Source organism: Urocitellus parryii, chromosome 3 (genome assembly GCF_045843805.1).
Source record: "Urocitellus parryii isolate mUroPar1 chromosome 3, mUroPar1.hap1, whole genome shotgun sequence".
In the NCBI taxonomy this organism is placed as follows: domain Eukaryota; kingdom Metazoa; phylum Chordata; class Mammalia; order Rodentia; family Sciuridae; genus Urocitellus; species Urocitellus parryii.
Genome location: NC_135533.1, coordinates 195954641 through 195975084, shown reverse-complemented (window position 1 = coordinate 195975084; position 20444 = coordinate 195954641). Strand labels below are relative to the sequence as shown.

Sequence of the window (20444 nt, the reverse complement as noted above, 5' to 3'; positions counted from 1 at the left end):
ACAGCTGTCATCTGTCACCTTCACAGAGCTGCTGTCTATTTTCTTGAAATTTCACACACACAAAATGTGATCTTTATGGAATCTGACACATACAATGTTTTAAAAACTTACTTTCTTAAATATGAATATGCTGGAATAAGGTCCTCAAAACTTATGTCTAACGTAAAATTACTTCTGACTAAGGATAGTGTTTCACCTGGGATTCTGGGGAGATGAACTGTTAGATAACATGGAAGGTAGCAGAAGATCTGCTCTGCCAATCTTCCAGCACAATGCTGGGGTAAAATCAAAGGTTTAAAGAATCTATTGTAAAATATCTTTCTGTTCCCCCCTCCCACCCCCCAAAATGGGCAGGTTTTGAAAGTTCTTTTTTTCTTTCTTTCTTTCTTTTTAAACTATTTTATTTACATTTTAGCATCTCAAGTTAGGATGTATTTCATTTTAATTAGGTTATCTATGACAGCAAAATGCATTTTGATTCATTGTACACAACTGCAGCACAACTTTTCATTTCTCTGCTTGTACTAAAAGTTCTTTATCTAAAATTTTCCATATGTGGTTCAACTTGAAATATGCCTTAAACATTTTACATGATGAATGTGTAACACTGAGAGATTATACAGCTAGAGGCATTCTCCAAAAAAAAAAAAAAAATGTAAATGCGATCCAGGCACAATGTAAAAGACTGTCAGCCCAAAGGCCATACATCAGAGGTTCCTGACCTGGACATACTTCTCTGTCAAATTCAGCCTTTGAGAAATTTGATCAGTCAAAACTATGCCCCACATCTCGTGGATTTCATCCCTTAAAAAGTTCCTATGCTTAGCTTGGAAAATATGGAAAAATAGAGAATCAGCCAAACTTCTCTTGTGTCTTTTGGTTTTAGTCAACAATGATCTCAAGACCCCAGAAAACATCCCTGTAAAATAGGATCCAAAATTAAAACAGCAAATTCCCCACCTTTCCTCAGCCTTGTCTTTCTGCTGACTTTGATCAAGAAGTCAGGGTGTGCCCAGTCTGAGGTGGACTCACTGAATGTGGAGGACTCCTTGGTAAACCTCCGCTTTTTTTGGTTGTTTGTTTTGTTTTATTTTCTCAGGTGTCCTGTGAACAGTTCTTTAGTCCCTAATGCTCCACTTCTGAGATTCAGGGGTTGTCATAAATGTGGCCCCAGAAGTGATGCAAAATTAAGGTGAACAGGATTACCAAGTCTCTTTTTTTCTTAAGTTGCTATAAACGTGAAATGGAATTTTAAAATGCAGACTTACAGCCATTTTTGCAACTTCTTACTCCATATCTGGCCAATGTTTGGGATGATTTGGTTTAAATGATGTAGCACAGGAGGAGAATAAGAAGACTTTTTGAGGACAGGTCCCCCCTCTTATAAGTAGCGTGGTTCTGAGGTAGTGTGGGAGTCATTCAGCATTTCTACTGTTTGATGAATGTGAATAATTTGATTGTAATTGTAACTAATCATAGTCCCCCCAACACAATCAAGTAGGGGTGGATGTGAGTGTCAAAGGCTTAATGACTGTATTCTTTAATACTACTAATGGTTTAGTCAATTTGGGAGATTTTTATCATCCAGGGAGAAAAGGAATAAATAAAATTTTAAAGAATAAAAATTGTGTAAGTATAAACACTTGCTTCTGTTTGTATGGGAATATACTGAAGCACAGTAAAGAATAGGTATTTTAATAACTGCTAGGATGTATAATTTCATGATTTTATGACCTGTAAAAACTAAACCCAAATGACCCAATTCCACTAGCCATTACTCTACTGAGAGTGGTCTACTCCAGGCTGGCCACACCCCTGGGGGATATGCATGTTTTGCTCACTTTACCTCTTGTCTGTGAATACCCTGTGATTCCTCTTCTCCATTTGAGTTCCATCTGGACCATTCCCAACACTCATCTGTACCATGCTTATGGCTGCTATTGAGCATTATCCTGTTCTATTATTTAGCTCACAAAGATTGGCATGCCTTCTGTGCACCAGGATCTAGTGACACAAATGGAGTTAACAAAGATAGGGCCACGGTCGTGCAGTGAGGTCCACCAGTTGGTCACCAATGCTAGTGTGGTTCAAGGCGCCATGTTTGACCAAACACATTAGACTCACTCCACTCACAGGATGTGCAATCATGACAACCGTTACACTACCCTCTTTCACTTCTTATTCCTGTCACCTCTAAACCTTCTAGATTTTCTTCCTGACAAGATTTTGTCAGCTGGCTCATTCTTCACACCCATAATGCTGCCACTACCCCAGTCAGAATCCATGCACACTGGCTTTTCAGTTCCTTGCTTTCTAGTCTAGATCCTACCTCCCCCTCCCGTGGTCACCACTCAACTGGTCTATTGGGAAATCACCAATTCAAACATATTTTCCCCTACCAAGAATTTTCTTTTCTTCCAATTTGCTTTGTTAAGTACCACGACTGCGCTCTTTAATTTTACCGGATACTTCTTATTAACTGGCCCCCTCATTTTCTTCCAGACCATTCACAGCCCTCTTCTGCTCTTTCTCCCTTCACTATGTGGATATTGTCTTTACTTCCTTCATTATTCAATATCTTTTGTTATTTGATACCCATCACCCTCTGACCTGTCCCAACCCATGAAAACTCCCAACCCAGAAACAGATCACTGTCTACATTTGCACATGGATGGCTAAGTGTAGCTGGCACAAAACACACTATGGGAAGAGCCTAGATCCCCAATTCTTGTGGCAGCTATTTCAGACCTATCCTTGTTTCTTCCAGTATCCAGATTTCTTGTTCTGAGTGCCTGGCCTTACTCCAACTTTACTGAGAAGTGGAAGGCATGAATGAACCCTTCTCCATCTGTAGTTCCCAAACATATGCTCATGGACAATCAGTCTTCTCTTTCCCTCTGTCACAGGGTATCCCCCACTCCCCAACTCCTGTTAACCTGCCACCTGGAGACTCAGATAGGTTCCTTGCTTTGAAAGTCAGGCACAGGACCTGGGCAGCACCCAGCCAGCCCTGGACAATGGATGTTCAATAAACCACTCTTTGCTTCAGTTGGTGTCTCTGAGCTACTTTTTTCTTTACAGCTCAGAGACTACTTCCCAAGGGAGGGTACTTAATAGCTATCCTCATTAACTACCTCTGTGGGAAAATACTAGGACTTGATATGTTAAAGGATATGAGCAAGAAACAGGGCAGAGGGAGGAGAAGGGAAGGAAGGAAGGAAAAGTCAGAGTGCCCGAGTGTATGCTCTCAGGACCAGCCAGTCTCAGTGTTGCTCACTCACTGTAACACAGACATTATGGAAGGATGTCACAAACACAAATCACAGTGCACTCCACAGGGGCTAGGATCAGAAGACATTTTGCAGTCGTAAAAAACAAATACTAGACACTGGCTTATCAAACTCAGCAGTGTCCAAATACTCAACATGTCAAAGAAGTGCTGTCAGTCCCTGAGGGAGGATGTGAAATTTCAATCATCTCCTTCACACGGTGGTCATCATCTCCCTGTCCACAGTATTAAATCTTTTTTAAATCCTTTTCAATCCTGCTTTTATTTCATGGCCACTATGAAACTTTCTCCAAGCCCTGAGGCCAATCACCCCTTGTTCGGTGTCCCCACAATCAATGAACAGGCTGTCAGGGGATATACCAATACATTCTGAGACCAATCTCCAGTCATCTCCCTAAGTCTCTGGGTCATCAGCAACCTGCCTACCTTACCTTCACATTTCCTGCTGCTGCATAATTCCTAAGAATCCCATGTCTGCTTTGCAATGAATGAATGAATGAATGAATGAAAGGATGAGACCAGATAAGAAATTTTAAAAGGATAAAGCCTGGTGGGAGCTGCATCTTCGATTCCAACATGGCCCATACCTCTCCTCTATAGTCACACCCACGTGCTCCCGTGAGGCCCCCCCCCATCCTCTTCATGAAGGTCAAAAGTTATCCTTCGCCACACCTCACCTCAGTCATCTCTTTACTGTAGTCAATACCCCAGGCAGATCTATCAGTCACTGTTGCACCCACCTGGTTGAAGAAAGTGGTGGATGCCATCAGCTGAGACCCTGAGAGTGTGCCCAGCCACTCACCTGGCCTGCTGGCAGACACAGCAGACCCAGACCTTCTCGTGCTTCTGGTAGGAGCAGCAGCTCTTGCAGACGTTGAACTTGCAGTCCCCACAGCGGCGCTTGGTGTTGACCAGGAAGGTGAAGGGCGAGCAGCAGCGCATGCAGCAGTGCTCCACGAACTTCTGGTGCTTTGAGAGGATGCTGCACTTGCTGCCTTCCTCGTCCAGCTTTTGCTTCATCTCACTGGGAAGCCAGAAAGAGAGGGGGAGGGGGGAGAGGGGGAGAAAAGAAACAGCACATCAGGTAGGGGGCCATCTCCCCAAAGCAGCCAACCCTGGCCCTCCCACAGGCAGAGAGACCTTGCAGGATCTTCCTACAGTACGACAGAATCCTGAAAGATCAATTCTTGACTCAATGTCCAAAGACAAACTCTAAAGATGGTCTGATATTGCATAATCCTGTATCTCCCATTTACCATCAGTGAACACGAAAACCCCATTACGAATATTTCAGAGACTACATGGAGAAACAAATTATTATAAAACTAAGCACATCGTAGAAAAAATAAAAATCTTTCACTTAATGCCTTTTTAGAGGAGCAGGAGATTACTTATGATAAAATATTAATCCTTTCAACAGTCTTGCTGGGAATATGAAAATGCTGTTCTGGTCTTATTTGGCATCCCTGGAAACCGACACACAGAGGGATCTTAAGGGCTTTCAAATCAATGTGAGTCAATAAGGATGCTTTGGGTGACAGGCAGATCTGAGGTACTGGTGCTTCGGGGCTGGATAAAAGACAATCCTCTTCTTCCAGACAGCTCATGGTCCAATGGGCACACAGCCAGCCATATTAATACAAAATCTGACACCACACACATGCCTCTCTGAGCTCAGAGAGAAGGAAACAGAAGTCCTGAGACCAAGGATCAAGCCCAAGCAACTGAGTTACCCTGGGGACATTAACTGAAATAACAAATCCGTCTGAATTGGCAACTCTGGGTCATTTTTCCCACTTCAAAAATGGCAGCTGACAAATAGGAATAGGAATATTATTGTTTCTGCTACTATTATGATTTTTACTACTATTTTACTTCTATTGTATTATTATTATAGTAAAACACTGTACATACCATAGTATATATCACTAAAATAATTTGGTATCATTTTTTTTGAGCCCAGTTTTGTGATTATGCAAGTCATACTGGATATGTCCATGATATATGGGGCAAATATTTACCTCCATTTATGTCTTGTGTTTTGTGCTTATGTTGGTTTTCAGCATTTGGATTTTAAATTTTCTGTAGTTCAATCATCATTTAGATTTTTAATTTTTCTGTAGTTCAATCTTTTCTCTCATGACCCTATAGACTTTATATTTTGCCTAAGAAGGCCAATAACACCCCACCTATTTTTCACACATACTCAATTAGCCCCTGTGGTGGGTTAACCGATGGCCTCCCTAAAAAACAAGTCCACACCCTAATTCACTGAAATATGTAAATGTGATCTTATTTGGAAAATGATGAAGAAGTAATTAAGTTAAGGATATCCAGATGAAATCATCCTGAATTATCTAGATGGGCTTTAAATCCAATGATAAGTGTCCTTCAAGAGACACATGGGGAAGACAATTCGAGGGCACAGGAAGAGACTTCAGTGATTCCTACAAGCTGAGGGTGCTGGAGCTTTCCAGCCCCTTGAAAAGCTAGGAGGGAAACACGGACAGATTCTCCCCCCGGAGCCGTGGGAAGGTGTGGGGCCTTGCCAGCACCTTGATTGCAGATTTCTGGCCTCCAGAATAACAAACAAATGATTTCCCATTGTTTTTAGCCTCTTATTTGTGTAATCTGTTATAGCCCTGTGAGGAAACGAATTTAGGTCCCATTTAAAAGGAAGGGAGGAAGGGAGGAAGGAAAAGGGTTGGGGGAGAGGAAGGAGCTGGAAAAAGTGTGGAGTCTTCTTTTTCTTTTGTATCTTTAGCAGTCCTATTAGCTTCACATTCAAAACGTGGACTGCATCTTTCAGGATAGGCGATGTTAGATGTCAGCATAAACACTGTGTTATGGTTCAGAGATGAGGTGTACCCCAAAAGCTCACGTGTGAGACAATGCAAGAATGTTCACAGGTGAAAGATTCAATTATGAGACTTGTAACCTAATCAGTGAATCAATCCACAAATCTGGATTAACTGGGTAGTGGTTATAGTCAGGTAGGTGTGGCTGGAGGAGACAGGTCACTGGCGGTATGCCTTTGGGGTTTCTATTCTGTCCCTGGAGGGCACAGCTCTCTCTCTGCTTCCTAGTTGCCAGGTCCTGAGCTGCTTTACTCTGCTATGTCCCTTCTACTTGAGGCTTCCTTCCACTCACTTCAGGCTCCAAGATATAATAGAGTTAAATCATTCTTGAAGGTCTTTTGGTCACAGCAGTGCAAAGCTGACTGAGACACACAGTCAACACAAGATATTACCTGGGTAACACAGCACAGTGTTTTAGAGCAATACACCACTCTAAGGATGAAAACAAGTGTTCTAAAGATAAGAACAAGCACACTTCAATGGTAAAAAGTATAGTAAATACATACAGCACTAACAGTCAATTATTATTATTAAGTACTATGTATTTGGCATAATCATCTGGGCTATACTTCTATATGACGGGCAGTGCAATAGAGTTGTTCACATCAGCATCACCACAAGTGCCTGAGTAATGTGTTAAGTTACAATATAACAATGGCTATGAAGAACCAGGCTATAAGAAATTTTCATTTTCATTATATTCTTATGGGACCACTGTTGTGTATATGGCCCATCACTGATGAAAACAGGTGGCACACGACTGTATTAAGTCCTTTTTAAAATTTTTAGGTTTATTTTTAACTGATATCAATGAAAACATAAAAGCTACACACAAAGTTCTTGGAGGTGTTACTCATCCTCCTATATGGTGTGTCTCTTAACTCCTATTCATTCAGAAGCTATGAATTTGCTTTCTTGAGTCCCCACAGAGGAGTCCTCAATTCTAGGCCAGTTTCATGTTTGTCTCTGTGCTTGGGAATCCTGCAACACACGAATAATAAGATTTTGATCTTCAGTCCGCTTGGTGGTAGAGGCTTGGGTTTTGAGGTTTACATTTCTCATGCAAGACTCCTTTTCCTCCCAGGGATTCAAGCAAATATTACCTTCTTTGTAGTTCCTCGAAGTCAGTAGGTAGAAATTCCCGAGCGGCTCCTTCCACTGAGAGCGAGACTGTGGAAGGTAGGAAACTTCAGCTGCTTCAGAGGCTCAAAGCCATACCCACCTGCTCCTGCAGAAACTTTCTCTCTGGTTTTAAATCCCCTGTTCGCATGTACCCAGCTATGGTCTGAGTGTTTATGTTCTTATCCCCCCAAATACAATGTGATGACTTTACCTTCAATGTGATGACTTTAAGAGGTAAGGTCTTTTGGAGTCAGTTAGATCATGGGATTAGGCAGGAGATGAATAATGCCTTTATAAAAGAGGCCTCAGAGAGCTGCCTTGCCTGTCCCCTATTAGGAGAAGCAGAGAAAGCACCCACCATGACCAAGGAAATGGTCCCTCACCAGACACTGAATCTGTCAGTGCCTTTATTGTAAATGTCCCTGCCTCCAGAAGTGTGGGAAGTAAATTTCTGTTATTTATGCACCATCAAGTCTATGGTATTTTCTTATAGGAGCCCAAATGGACTAAGATATTCAGTCTGAGAATTTCTTTTCATTTACCCCCCAACTTTGAAAAAATTGAGACACAATCCAGATACATAAAATTCACCCCTTTTAAAGCATGCATCTCTCCTTGTTTCTGTATGTGCACACAACAGTACGTAGACATTAAATAAAGAAATTTTCATCTCATCAAAAAGAAACCAAGGATCCATTAAACAACCACTCTTGATTCTCCCCTTCTCTCAGCCCCTGCCAGTTACTAATCTACTTTTTTTTTCAGAATTTGTCTAATTCGGGCATTTCATATAAATGAATACACTTGGCCTTTTATGTCTGATATCTTTCCTTTGCATAGCGTGTTGAAGGTTCATCCATGATGTAGCATGGTATAGCTTCAGTCCTTCAATCTTTCTTTACTATTGAATAGCATTCTATTTATGGATATACTGTATTTTATTTATCCATTCACCAGTTCATTGACATTCAGGTTCTTTTTTTTTTTTTTTCCTGAGCTATGGTAAGTAATACTACTATGAACGTATGTATACAAGTTTCTGAGTGGACATATATTTCAATTCTAGGGGTGGAAATGCTGGGTCATAGGGTAACACTACTTAAAAAACAACTGCCAGACTGTTTTCTGAACAGCTACACCATGGCCAGCAGTAATTTGAAGGTTGCAATTCCTCCATATTCTCACCAACACTTGTAATTGTCTGCCTTTTTTGTTATAGCTATCTTAGGGGGTGTGAGGTGGTTTCTCATTATGGTTTTTATTTGTATTTCCCTCACGACTAATAATGCTAAACATCTTTTCATGAGCTTATGAGGCATCTGCATATCTTCTTTGGAGAAGTGTTTATCCAAATCTAAATTAGATTACTTGTTTTTTATTGTTGTATTCCAGGTGTTCTCTATATATTCTGGAGACAAGTCCCTTATCAGATACATGATATGCAAATATTTTGCCTTTTTATATTAAACCTCATGTTTTATGAATAGTGTTTGGTAGTTAATGGCCGAACTAGTATTGGAAGAGGAGACAAGCTCAGGTCAGCTAATGATTATAGTAAAATAGCAAATATGTATACTTGGCTGAATAAAATGTTCACAGAGGACAGTACTGAGGTATTTTTTCAATGAAGGAAGATGCTCTTCCTTTAGATTCAGAACACAATGAGCTAAGTCATTGACAGCTACAACATTTGTAAACAATATAAAACAGCCTCAAATCAACACTAAACTAAATGGGATAGAATATCCAGGAATAAATGTCTTTGAGGATCAAAAAAGTCCTATGAACTCAGTCCAAAGGATCACTTGAGCTTTATGAGTTGTTTCCTGACACACCAGACTGCAAATTCCCATGGCATTTTAAAACTCACTGAGTGTCCAAAAATAAACTGTACCAAGCCTTTCCAAGTTTATTACAAGCAAATGAGGTGTTTTGAGCCACGGAGTCAGTGGTGGAAAGGAAAGCCATTCATCTGGACCATTTGTTTCTTATTAGATTCTATTTCCCTACAGTATTTCATAGACGTCATCAGGCAGGACTGTGTGGGATAACTTATAGTGGCTGCTATGGTTCAAATGCCTCATCCAAAGTTCATGGGCTGGAAACTGAATCCCCAATGCTATAGTGTTGAGAAGTGGCACCATTAAGAGATTTGGTCATGAATGGATTAATGTCATTATCACAGCAGCAGGTTAATAATGGCAAGAGTGAGGTTCTGTTTTAGTCAGCTTTTGCATCGCTCTGACCAAAATACCTGAAAAGAATCAACTTAGGCTCACAGTTTCAGAGTTTCAGTCTGTGGTCGGCTGACTTCAGCGCTCTGGGCCCAAGGTGAGGCAGGACATCATGGCGGAAGGGTGTGGTAGAGGAAAGCAGCTCGGGGGACACGGCAACCAGGAAGCAGAGTCAACTCCACTCATCAGGGGCAAAATATAAACCCCCAAAGACATGCCTCCAGTGACCTATCTCCTCCAGTCACACCTAAATGACTCAGAATCTCATTATTTCAGCTCTGAATGTTTTTGCATTGTCTCACACATGAGCTTTCTGGGGACACCTTATATCTAAACCGTAACAAGCTTCCTTATAAAAGGATGAGTTCGGATCCCTCCGTCTGAACACACACGCTCTCTTGCTCTTCTATCTTCTACCTTCCACCAAGGAACGATGCAGCAAGAAGCCCTCAACAAATGTGGGCCTCTTGACCTTTAGGCTTCCCAGCCTCCACAACCATAAGTAATAAATCTCTGTTTTTATAAATTATCCAGTTTGGGTGTTCTATTATAGCAACACAAAATGGACTGAGACACTGGATAATTATGAAATCAACCCCAAGTCATACAAAATAAGCTACCCTCTTGAGATGTCCTGGGAAGGACCAGGCCCTCAAGTGGCCAGACAAAAGAGTGATGGATTTAGGATCTGCTATAAGGGTGCAGAGCTGGGTTGAGTCACTCACTAACACCCCCGCAATCTTTCCGGGTTTCCTTTTTTTTCTGTGTGCCTGTTTTGATTACTGCTTCGTAGTGTTGCTCTAGATTTTTAAACCAGTAAAGAAACAAAATTCAAATAATAGCTATTCATTTGTTTGTCCAGAAATTCAGTGATCTGAGTATGCATCACATTTGATCACACTTGTTTACACGTCAAGTTTCCTGTGATGGCATTTGGGCAAAAGTGTTTAATATTTAATTGTTGCAGTGGTTGTGAGGTAGTTTTTATTTGCATTTGTCTAATAACTAAAAATTTCGGACAGGTCTAGTCTGCTCCGTAGAAATTTCCTCTGATATCTGGTCCACTCTCTTCCTGATAGATTGCTCTAGAGTGGCCCTCTGAAAAGCATGTGAACATCCCATGGTCTCTCTTTCCAAGGCCAGGCCAACTCTAATAGTTGCTAAGGGGTGAGTTGCTCTGTGTTGAGAAGCTGCCACAGGCCCTGTAGGGCTGGGTGTCATGATGATTTAGCAGTGTCTCAGAAGCACAGCAGGGAGAAGGCATGCATGTCACTTGTTGGCTTTGCTCCAACTTGCTTATCAAAGAGACAGCCCACAGCTAGGAGCCACCACTTGATGGTCACAGGCACCACTGATCAGACTGTCAATCATTCATTCAATTCCCACTTATTGAGGATCTACCCTTCCAGACTCTGCAGATAAAAAGAAAGAAGATACAGTTCCTCCCTTCATGGAACCTGTATTAAGGTAGAATTCAGATGCTGAAAAGCTAAGCAACACAAAACAATTATGAATCGTGAGAATTACAACAGGCTTAGTAGGAAATGAGGCTGAGAATCACATGGGGACCAATTTTAGATAGGATGGAGAGAGAGGGCTCTTTCAGAGGAGGAGATTTAAGGTAACACAATAAGATAGGAAGGAACTAGAAAAAGGGAAAACACAACATTCTAGATAGAAGATGGAGCAGAAGGAAAGAGTTTTTGAGGGGAGGCTGAGGATCACAAGTTGAGGCTGTGGAAAAAAGTTTGGATTTTATTCTAAGTGCAGGGAGAAGTTATAGAGGATTGTGATGAGGGAAAGAGCAGGTCTCGATTTGCATTGGAAAATCAGCTGCTGTCAGGTGAAGGTCCACCCACAGAAGGCCTTGAGTAGAAACATGGGGTGCCATGGGAATCATTTGTGCTGGAAGTATATGGAGCACTGTGACCATCCAGCTAGGGGTGGCAGAAGTTTGCACTGGAAGTGTAGAGTACTGCAGTCATCTAGGTAAGGGTGGCTGAGATTTCAACCAAGACGGAAGCTGATGAGATGGAGGCTAGTGTGCTGGGCCTGGTGATGGTCCAGGAGGGCAGAGAACTGGGTTTTTTTGATTGTGTTCCCAGGTGGACAGTTCAGTTGTTCTGGAGACAGAGAAGATTAGGATAGGGAGGACCATGCTTTAGTGAAATCTGTGAGACACCTGAGGATTAGCACCAAGAGATCAACTAAGTGTATGTTTCAGCATCTTAGAGAAGGGACTTGGGCCAATTCTGTACATTTGGGAGCCACATTCATAGATATCTTCATAAGTTTGGGAACTGATGAGCCACTCTTAGGGAGAGATCATAGCAAGGGAGAAACAGGGACTCGGAACAAGCTAGATGAATCCCAAACATTTAAACTCAGGGAAGAAGGTTGAAGAGGTGGAGCCTGAGAGACTGAGAAGGATGCCGAGGAAGAGGAAGTCCAAGAGAGGATGACTGTCTATCCTGGGGGCAGAGAAATGTCCACTGGATTCGGCCACATGGAGTTCATGGGTGATCAGTGGGGGTGGTAGGCAGGAGCCAGGCTGTCACGGACCTAGGAGTGAATGTGAGGTTAGGTAGTGGATCCATCATGGAATACTTCTTCCAGCGATGGTTTAAATGATTTCGAGAGGTGGATCTCAAGGGGTGGACCTGATTTATAGTATAATAATAATCACGATCATTTTAAAATATGTTTTGCTTTTAATGTGTCATGGGTACTATCACTCTCATTGAGTAATTACAGGCAGAATCATTTTTTGCTGCCCCCAGTAGTGTTATAAAAAAAAACAATCAAGGCCATTTGAGCTCAGTCTACCACAGATTTATGAGGAAAGAGAATAAAAGGTAGACATTCTCTCTGAATGTTAAAGTTCATCACAAACACCAAACATGCTTATGTGGTTGCCAGCAATAAAGAGAGACCATTTTAGGCCAGAATCCAGAGTCTTCCCTGCACCCCATACATCTCCTATGAGCACTGTTTGATGAGGTGCCGGGGACCCTCGTCCCCCCAAAGCTCTGCAGGCAACTGAGCAAACAGTGGATGTTGGAGAGAGGGTGAGAGTGTTGTTCTGCACCTCATAGCTGCTATTCACTTCTTTGAAGCTTTGGTTTCTTTCTTTTCCTTTTTTTTTTTTTTTTTTGGTCATCTCAAAGAGCTTATTGAAAAAATAAATGAATAAAGAAACATATCTGAGATGTATAACAAGGGCCTAGGAAGTTAAAGCAACTCTGGAAACATCTGGCATTATTTCAGTTCAAATCAGCTAAACTTTCATTCCACAAAAATGTGCTCAGAGAAGCGTCCCACTTCCCCACTGGGTCTTCTGGGATTCTGGAATATTTGGCCAAACCCACTTGTCATGATTCGATTTATCAATATTAAGTCAATCGACTTGGTAATTCAACTTATGGTGTGGGTAATAAGTAATTGTTTCAGCTGGGTGCGGTGGCACATGTCCGTAATCCCAGCAGTTTGGGAGGCTGAGGCAGGAGGATCATGAGTTCAAAGCCAGCCTCAGCAAAAAGCGAGGCACTAAACAACTCAGTGAGACCCTGTCTCTAAATAAAATACAAAAAAGGGTTGGGGATGTGGCTCAGTGGTTGAGTACCCCTGAGTTAAATCTCCAGTACCAATAAAAAAAAATAGTTCTAACTATATCCATCACTAAATTTGTTTGTTTATTTCCTTGGGGTGGAAATACAGTCCTTTCTATATCTCGAAATATTTTTTGCTACTTACTATCTCTATATAGAAAGGATAAAAACACTGAAAAATTTTGGGTCACTTAAGAAACCATAGGAGAAAGTCATAGTCTATATTGAACATATTCAACCTATAATTGATGAAGAATTGACAATCACAATAAGAAAAAAGGGTGACATGTGACATGCAAACTCACAGGACTTACTTCTATGGAACTCACCGAAGTAAATAAAAATGACAGAAACAGATAGTAAGCTCCATATTTAATAAAACTAAGGATCTCACACAATGCCTTCTCTCTCCTCCACAATAGATTATGGAAGACGTCTAGTGACATTTATGCATCTGCAGGGAAGGGAGTGAAATCAGATGCGCATCCAGTTATTAAAGAGAGTTGTTTAATAACTGAGGAGAGCACCTTAAGGGCACTGCGATTCTTTCCGTGAAAGAAGAGAAATGAGTGAAGCGCCAAGAAAGAGAAGACCTTCAAACTGCAGACTCACATCAATAACATGTTAGTTCAGAATCCCACAATAAATCTAGACTTTGGCCAGGAGCCTGGGGTGGTGGTGGGGACATCTTAGCCTACCAGAGGGGACACACTTCCAAGTCCTTGGGCTTCTTAGATTGAGTGGGAAAGTGTCTGCAGGAGATGTTTCCTGGGGCACTGCTTACAGTCCCAGCTCACTCTGTGCCCGCCCTCCAGAACAGTCTCCACTGCCTCCAAACAACCCCACCCATCTCTGCTTCCCTGACTTGAGGGAAGACCCTCCTCGGAGCCCCTGGAGTTCCACTAAGTACAGTTTGACCGTCACCATCCTCACCTCCTATCTTCACAACTCTGTGAGGAAGGGAGGCAGATCATATTTCCCACCTTCTCAAATCAGCCACACGGCATAAAATAGATCAGGATCCTTCACCGATGACCATGAGTGACTTCATCTGAGCAGGAGCCCAAGAGGAATGGAGGTGGTGAGGACCACGAATAGAAGAGGCCGATGGAGGATGTTCTAGGTACGGGTGAAGGAGGTGTCCTAGTCTGTAAAGTCAGGCTGCACACAAGTCCTGGGTGGAGCGCATACCCTGCTTCTTCCTCCACCACCCACTCTTCTAAGTGCAGCCCAGTTCTCTGAATTCACTCTAACGGAGACCATGCTTATCTTAAAGGAAAACTGACCTGCAAATCTTTAGGAATCATTAAAATAAATATGTAAGCACGGTCATAAAACCCACGAATCATGATGAATCTATGGCGATCCTGTTAAGCCCAGTGAAAATCGCACATGTTACATGTCATTTTTTTAAAAAAAAGAGAAATAACAGCATCTAGTGTATGGAAACAACAGCCTCAGCCCCTTCTCTGAGGTACTGATTGTCGGGCCGAGCCTATTTCTTGCTTTTCCATGGTCTTCTGTGTAGCACAGGCAGGGTTGGGGGTTAGAAGCTTGGACACTGCCCTTCCTAGACTCTCTGGCCTATGGGTGCTGGTTACTCCTGCCAGTGGGAGGAATCTGTGTGAAGCTGCACGCGGAAGGCAGGTGCCATTGTTCAGGTTTATGCTCCAGTGTGGGGAGGAGTCAGCGGGTGAACAGCCTCTGTCCCTCTTCGGTGATGGAGGTGATTTCAGGATCAACGGTGGCAGTAGCCATGACTCCACCAAGCAAATGTAGACTTTACAGGTTCTAGTCACTCTTTTTGCTCCCTTTTCTCCTCCAGCCCTGAAGGCAGAAGCAGACTTCCTCATTTCCTGATCTCAGGATAGAATCATGTTCTTCCTGTTGCTTTTCCAGCTCTTACAATACTTTAGTAATCAATGCCCTGAATTTAACAGTCTTCATATCAAATATCTGGAGGGTTTCTTGTTTCCTTGATGACATCCTGAATGGTCCATCTTTGGAGAGCCAAAGTCATGTATGGTCACATCCAAAGGTTTTTAAAGGCCTCCTTGACATCTGCACCTTTTTTTTGTTGTTGTTGTTGTTGGTACCAAGGATTGAACTCAGGGGTACTTGACCACTGAGCCACATCCCAGCCCGATTTTGTATTTTATTTGGAAACAGGGTTTCACTGAGTTGCTTAGTGCCTCGCTGTTGTTGAGGCTGGCTTTGAACTCCTGAATTCTCCTGCCTCAGCCTCCCGCCACTAATTACAGGCATGCACCACAGCACCCGGCAACGTCTGTGCTTTCGATCACTCTAGCTGATCTCTCTAGCTGACATCATCACATGCTTTCTGACATTTAAGGCATTGTGCATTGGATGTGAGCTGTTATTTACTTCTATTTGATTTGTCTACCCAGAACAGAATATCAGTGAAGGTAAATGTCAGCTATGGAGAGATGCCAGATTTCACTGTGAGAGCTATTATGGCGTTTACCGCCCTGATGCCCATCCACAGCTGATCCTCCCAACCTGTAACTCCCTAATCATTGCAGAGAGAACTCCCTTCTCTGTTGTTTTCCTGATGCCAGTGAGTCCCTTGAAGCCACCTGATCTCCTCTTCAGATTAACTCACATTTCATTATTTCTTCCCAAGAGTCTGCTCCTCTGTCCTCCTTGTTCTACGTCACCCCACGTAATCCATAGTGTGTCATAAATGACTCTGTGTGCCAGTGCTTCTCATCTCTTCAGTCTCACATTTTCTTCTAAGACATATACCCACCTCGGGACTTAGGTATTTATCCTAGAGTTTATAACTGCCAATATCTTTTCCAGGTCATTGCATTATGTGGAACTGAACTAAAAATGTCTAAAAATACACTGGTTTTCCCCAGGCCTGTAATTTTTTTTTCCCAAAGAGCATAACTTCTATTCAGAGGCCCTTCTGGACTCTTAGGACTCAACCTCATCTCCTCCACCCTCCTTTTTTTTCACATCTGCTCTTAATCTTGTATCAAATCCTCTCCATTTTGCCACTAAAATACCCCTTCCACACATCTTTCTTACCCCTGCTGTGGCCTTGCTCAGGCTCAGCATTGCCCACCTGCACCACCACACTAGACTCTGTGCCAAGCCACCGTTGTGCTGGGAGCAGAGTGATCTGCCTCAAAGCCCCTGCCTGCCTCCACCACTACCCAGCGACATTCGATGGTACCTACTGGAGTGTGTGAACCTCCCCTCCCTATGTTTGTCTGAGATCTTTCCTCCTTGTACTGTGACCTTTCCCCTTTTCCTTACTGGCAAATTTCTCCTCTTTTCTCTCCAACACTCACTTCAAATGTCACTTTCTTTACCAGGTTTCCAGTTCCAGCATGCACAGCTAGCTAGAACCCTGTGCCTAACTCTATCGGTACCTCGATGAATTTTAACCATTGGTTTTTTGTGCCTTCGTCGGGACAATGAACTCCATAAAGAGGAGGACAATGGTGGCATCCTTTCTCCCTAGTGAAGAAGGACTGGTCTGAACCACTTGGCTAGGTGTGTGTTCCATTTCTCCCAGAACACCAGCTCAGCCAATGGGCAAAGGATTACAAAGAAGCCTGAGCACTGGCCAGATGAAAATAAAAACTCCCTGACAATTAACTGCTTCGGCTTCTGACAGTTTGGAAAACAGGTAGGCAAAATAATCAAACATTTGGCCAGCTCTTGCTTTGCATCTGTACATTTTGAACATGCACCTCACAAGACTTTTTGCTCTTTGCTTTTTAATTTACTGTAAATAAAGCATCACAGGAAAGTTAAAAAAAAATAAAATACTCAGACATGCAACAAACAGCAGTTCTCACATCTCTGTCCCACCAAGGGATAGAATTCTTCTTCTTTTTTTAAAAATTTTTGAATAAGAGATTAAGTTCATGGTAGAATTTAATGTGTTTTTATTCCCCATTCACACACTAGTATATAAAGGTTTCCACAGTCCAGGCTTTTGGATGAGCACCCGCACCCCCTCCAGAGTTGGTCAAAACCTAGCTCATGTGGCATCCACAGAAATAGATGTGTTTGCCCTAGAGAATTTTCTTCCTGTTGTTGAGCTTATTGATGTGGATATGACCTTGAGCAAAATAAAATCTATCTCCCAAGAGAAATGGAGCTGTCATCACTCTCTGGCTTGTTGCAAACAAAATAAAAATGTTCCAGACTTCATTCTCTCACTTACCTAGGCTGAATACAGGCTCCGAGGTTCTCTCTAGCTGACATCATCACATGCTTTCTGACATTTAAGGCATCATGATTGTATGTGAGCTGCTATTTAATTCTATTAATATTTGATTTGTCCATCCAGAAGAGACTATGAGGGAAGGTAAATGTCAGCTAGGGAGAGATGCCAGATTTCACCATGAGAGTTGTTATGGCATTTACCACCCTGATGCCCATCCACAGCTGATCCTCCCTACCTGAAACTCCCTAATCATCGCAGAGAGAACTACCTTCTCTGAATTTAAGTTCTGAAAGAAAACAATTGAAAAACCTCTAGAACATTTTTTAAAATCTTAAAATATTATATTTCTTGTACTTCTCCTTTACCAGATCGACAGAGGTGAAACTTCCTTGCTTTATTCATGCTTTTATAAAAAAGATTGGAAATCACCTTTGTGGAATGCCTACTATGGGTGAGGCATTTGGAAAAATGAATCCCCGACAAAGCCCTTTGAGAAAAAGTAGGAGGGGCTCTCCACTTTCCTCAGCTTGCTGTCTAGAGAATGTTTATATGTGGCTGTCCTTCTGCATCTGAGTGGTAAGCAGCCCTAGGCATGGGCACAGCCTCCAGAGATGTGTTTGTTCTTGTAAACAATGTGCAAGCCACGAGGCAACCAGTTTTAAGAACATGATATACACATAATTACAAATTAGAAATTACAAAATTACAAATTAGAAAAATCAGAGTGCCCAGAAGTAGGATTATGTACTTTACTCTTCACATGTATCATTTGATATAATGTGCTCACTACTTTTCTTGGACGTATCAATCTGTATCCACAATATTTGAAGTCAAGAAAAACCTTATGATTTTCTAGCATAGTCCCTCCCCCTCATTCCACAAACAGATAATGGGCCCGAAATAACATGTGCCAGATCACACATCGGGGGACTTGTCTGCTTGACTCTTTCTGGTGGGATCTATTAAACAGCCATTGGCCTTGGAGCAGAGGTACCACCAAGTCACAAAACTGAAAAGGTATAGTCACACATGGCTTCACGATTTGTTCTGAGGCAATGTCATTGCTGTGTGAACACTTGCAATGTATCCAGCTCTAGATGATAGAGCTCAACATGCCCGGGAAATGTGGAAGAGCCTTGCTTTAAATTTTTAAAATTTTGTTTTTTCACTTTTCAAAAAAAAATTATTTTTTTTAAAAACTAAGACACACACAAAGGGTCAGTGTTTTAGTCAGCTTATTCATTGCTGTGACCAAAAGACATGAAAATAAGAATTTTTAGAAGAGGAAAAGTTTATTTGGGACTCATGGTTTCACAGGTCTCAGTCAATACATGGCCAACTCCATTGTTCTGGGCCCAAAATGAGGCAGAGCATCATGGTGGAAGGGTAAGGAGGAGGAAAACAGCTCAGGACTTGGAACCAGGAAGCAGAGAGAGAAGGAGAGAGGCGGGGTGGAATGTGTGTGTGTGTGTGTGTGTGTGTGTGTGTGTTTTCCACTCTCCAGGGACAAAATATAAACTTCAAAGGCGAGCTTCCCCTGACCCAGCTCCTCCAGCCACATCCTACCTGCCTGCAGTCACTACCTAGTTAATCCCTAATGAGATTAATGCACTCATTAGGTTAAGACTCTCAAAACCCAATCACTTCACCTCTAAACCCTCTTATATTGTCTCAGACGTGAGCTTTTGGGGGAACACCTCATATCCAGACCATAACAGTCAGGATCCTCAATATCATTGTCTCCCACCTCCATGTTTTGTCCCCCTGGAAGGTTTTCAGGGCAGCAATACCCATGGAGCTGTCATCTCCAATGGTAACAATGCTTCCTTCTAAAATCCCTCCTCAGGGGCCCACCTGAGGCTGTTTTATAGTTAACTTCTTTTAAAATAAGAAGTACATTATAAAATAACCATAAAACAACAGTTTGTATAGCAAATGCACCAACTCATAACATAATTGTCTATTACCATTACCAAATATTATGCGTTGTACATAATTATATGAGCTAAGCTTTTATATGCTATAGGTGCTATAGGTTTGTTAACACCAGCATCACCACAAGCACAAGCAATGTGCTGTGCTATGACATTGTGACTGCTACAATATCACTAGGCCATAGGAATTTCTTAGTGCCATTATAACTTAAGGGGCCAAAATTTTGTACATGGTCTGTTGTTGACCAAAATGTTGCTATGTGGTGCATGACTGTCTAAGTAATGAAGTACAATTTCGATTTAAAAAATAAATTCAAATGAGTAATCTAAATAGTTGTAGCTATTTTTGACTATTGTATGTCTAAAAGTTCATAACAGATAAGCTTAAATTGATATTATACATATTGATTCAAATACAGAAGCACTTAACAATCTTAAAACATGCCCATTCAAAACATAGTACCCTCATCTCCCCTTAGATATATTAATTCTTATGTTCCCTAACTCTTCTAATGTTCAAAAAGTTATTATCACCAAAATAGTTATTGTTAATTAGTCTGAACCACTTATTATACATCTGTTAACTTGCATTTTAAATACATTTTACATGTCTTCGCTAAAAAAAAAAGGAAAAGATTGACTTGGTTCCTTGATTTCTGGAGCATTCATTCATTCATTCTTTTGTTCATTTACTTATCCAATACATTAGGCTCCTATTATGTGCCTGGCACTCTGCCAGGTATTTGGGACATAAAGCAATTACAGCTTAGCTTAGGAAGCAGACTAATGTAAAACACAGCCACAGAACAAAGTCCGAGGTGCTGCAGACAGGTATATAAAAACATCAGGTGGCAGAGGTGGGAGATTGGGGAGGTGCTAGGTCAGAATGGATGCACAGGAATTACCATCAGGAGAATGGAGGAAGACACTGTAGGTGCAGAGGATAACTCATCAAATGTTCAGCTACATATCTGAGCTTGGTGTCTTTAAAAAGGGATGAGTGGTTGGTGCAGTGGTTGGGGTCAGAAATAGAGGGGAATAAGTTGGAGGATGAGAGAGGCCTCTGGCTGATTCTAAAGTCTTTTATGTCATGCTAAAGAATGCACAAATAAAAAAGGAAATGATAAGAAGAAAATGAGAGTCTTTGCTGGGCAATGATGGGCAGTAATGTCTTCAGAACTGTTTTGGGAAG

At 41.8% G+C, this 20444-nt stretch overlaps 1 protein-coding gene across 1 annotated transcript in view; it reads right to left on the bottom strand.

The window, feature by feature from the left end:
* The window catches only part of Myrip (myosin VIIA and Rab interacting protein), a 320799-nt gene that overhangs the window by 166947 nt on the left and 133408 nt on the right, over positions 1-20444 (bottom strand). The window contains exon 3 of the mRNA XM_026401622.2: positions 4092-4313. Within this exon, the coding sequence (XP_026257407.2) occupies positions 4092-4313 (222 nt within the window). The remainder of the gene's footprint in view (positions 1-4091; positions 4314-20444) is intronic.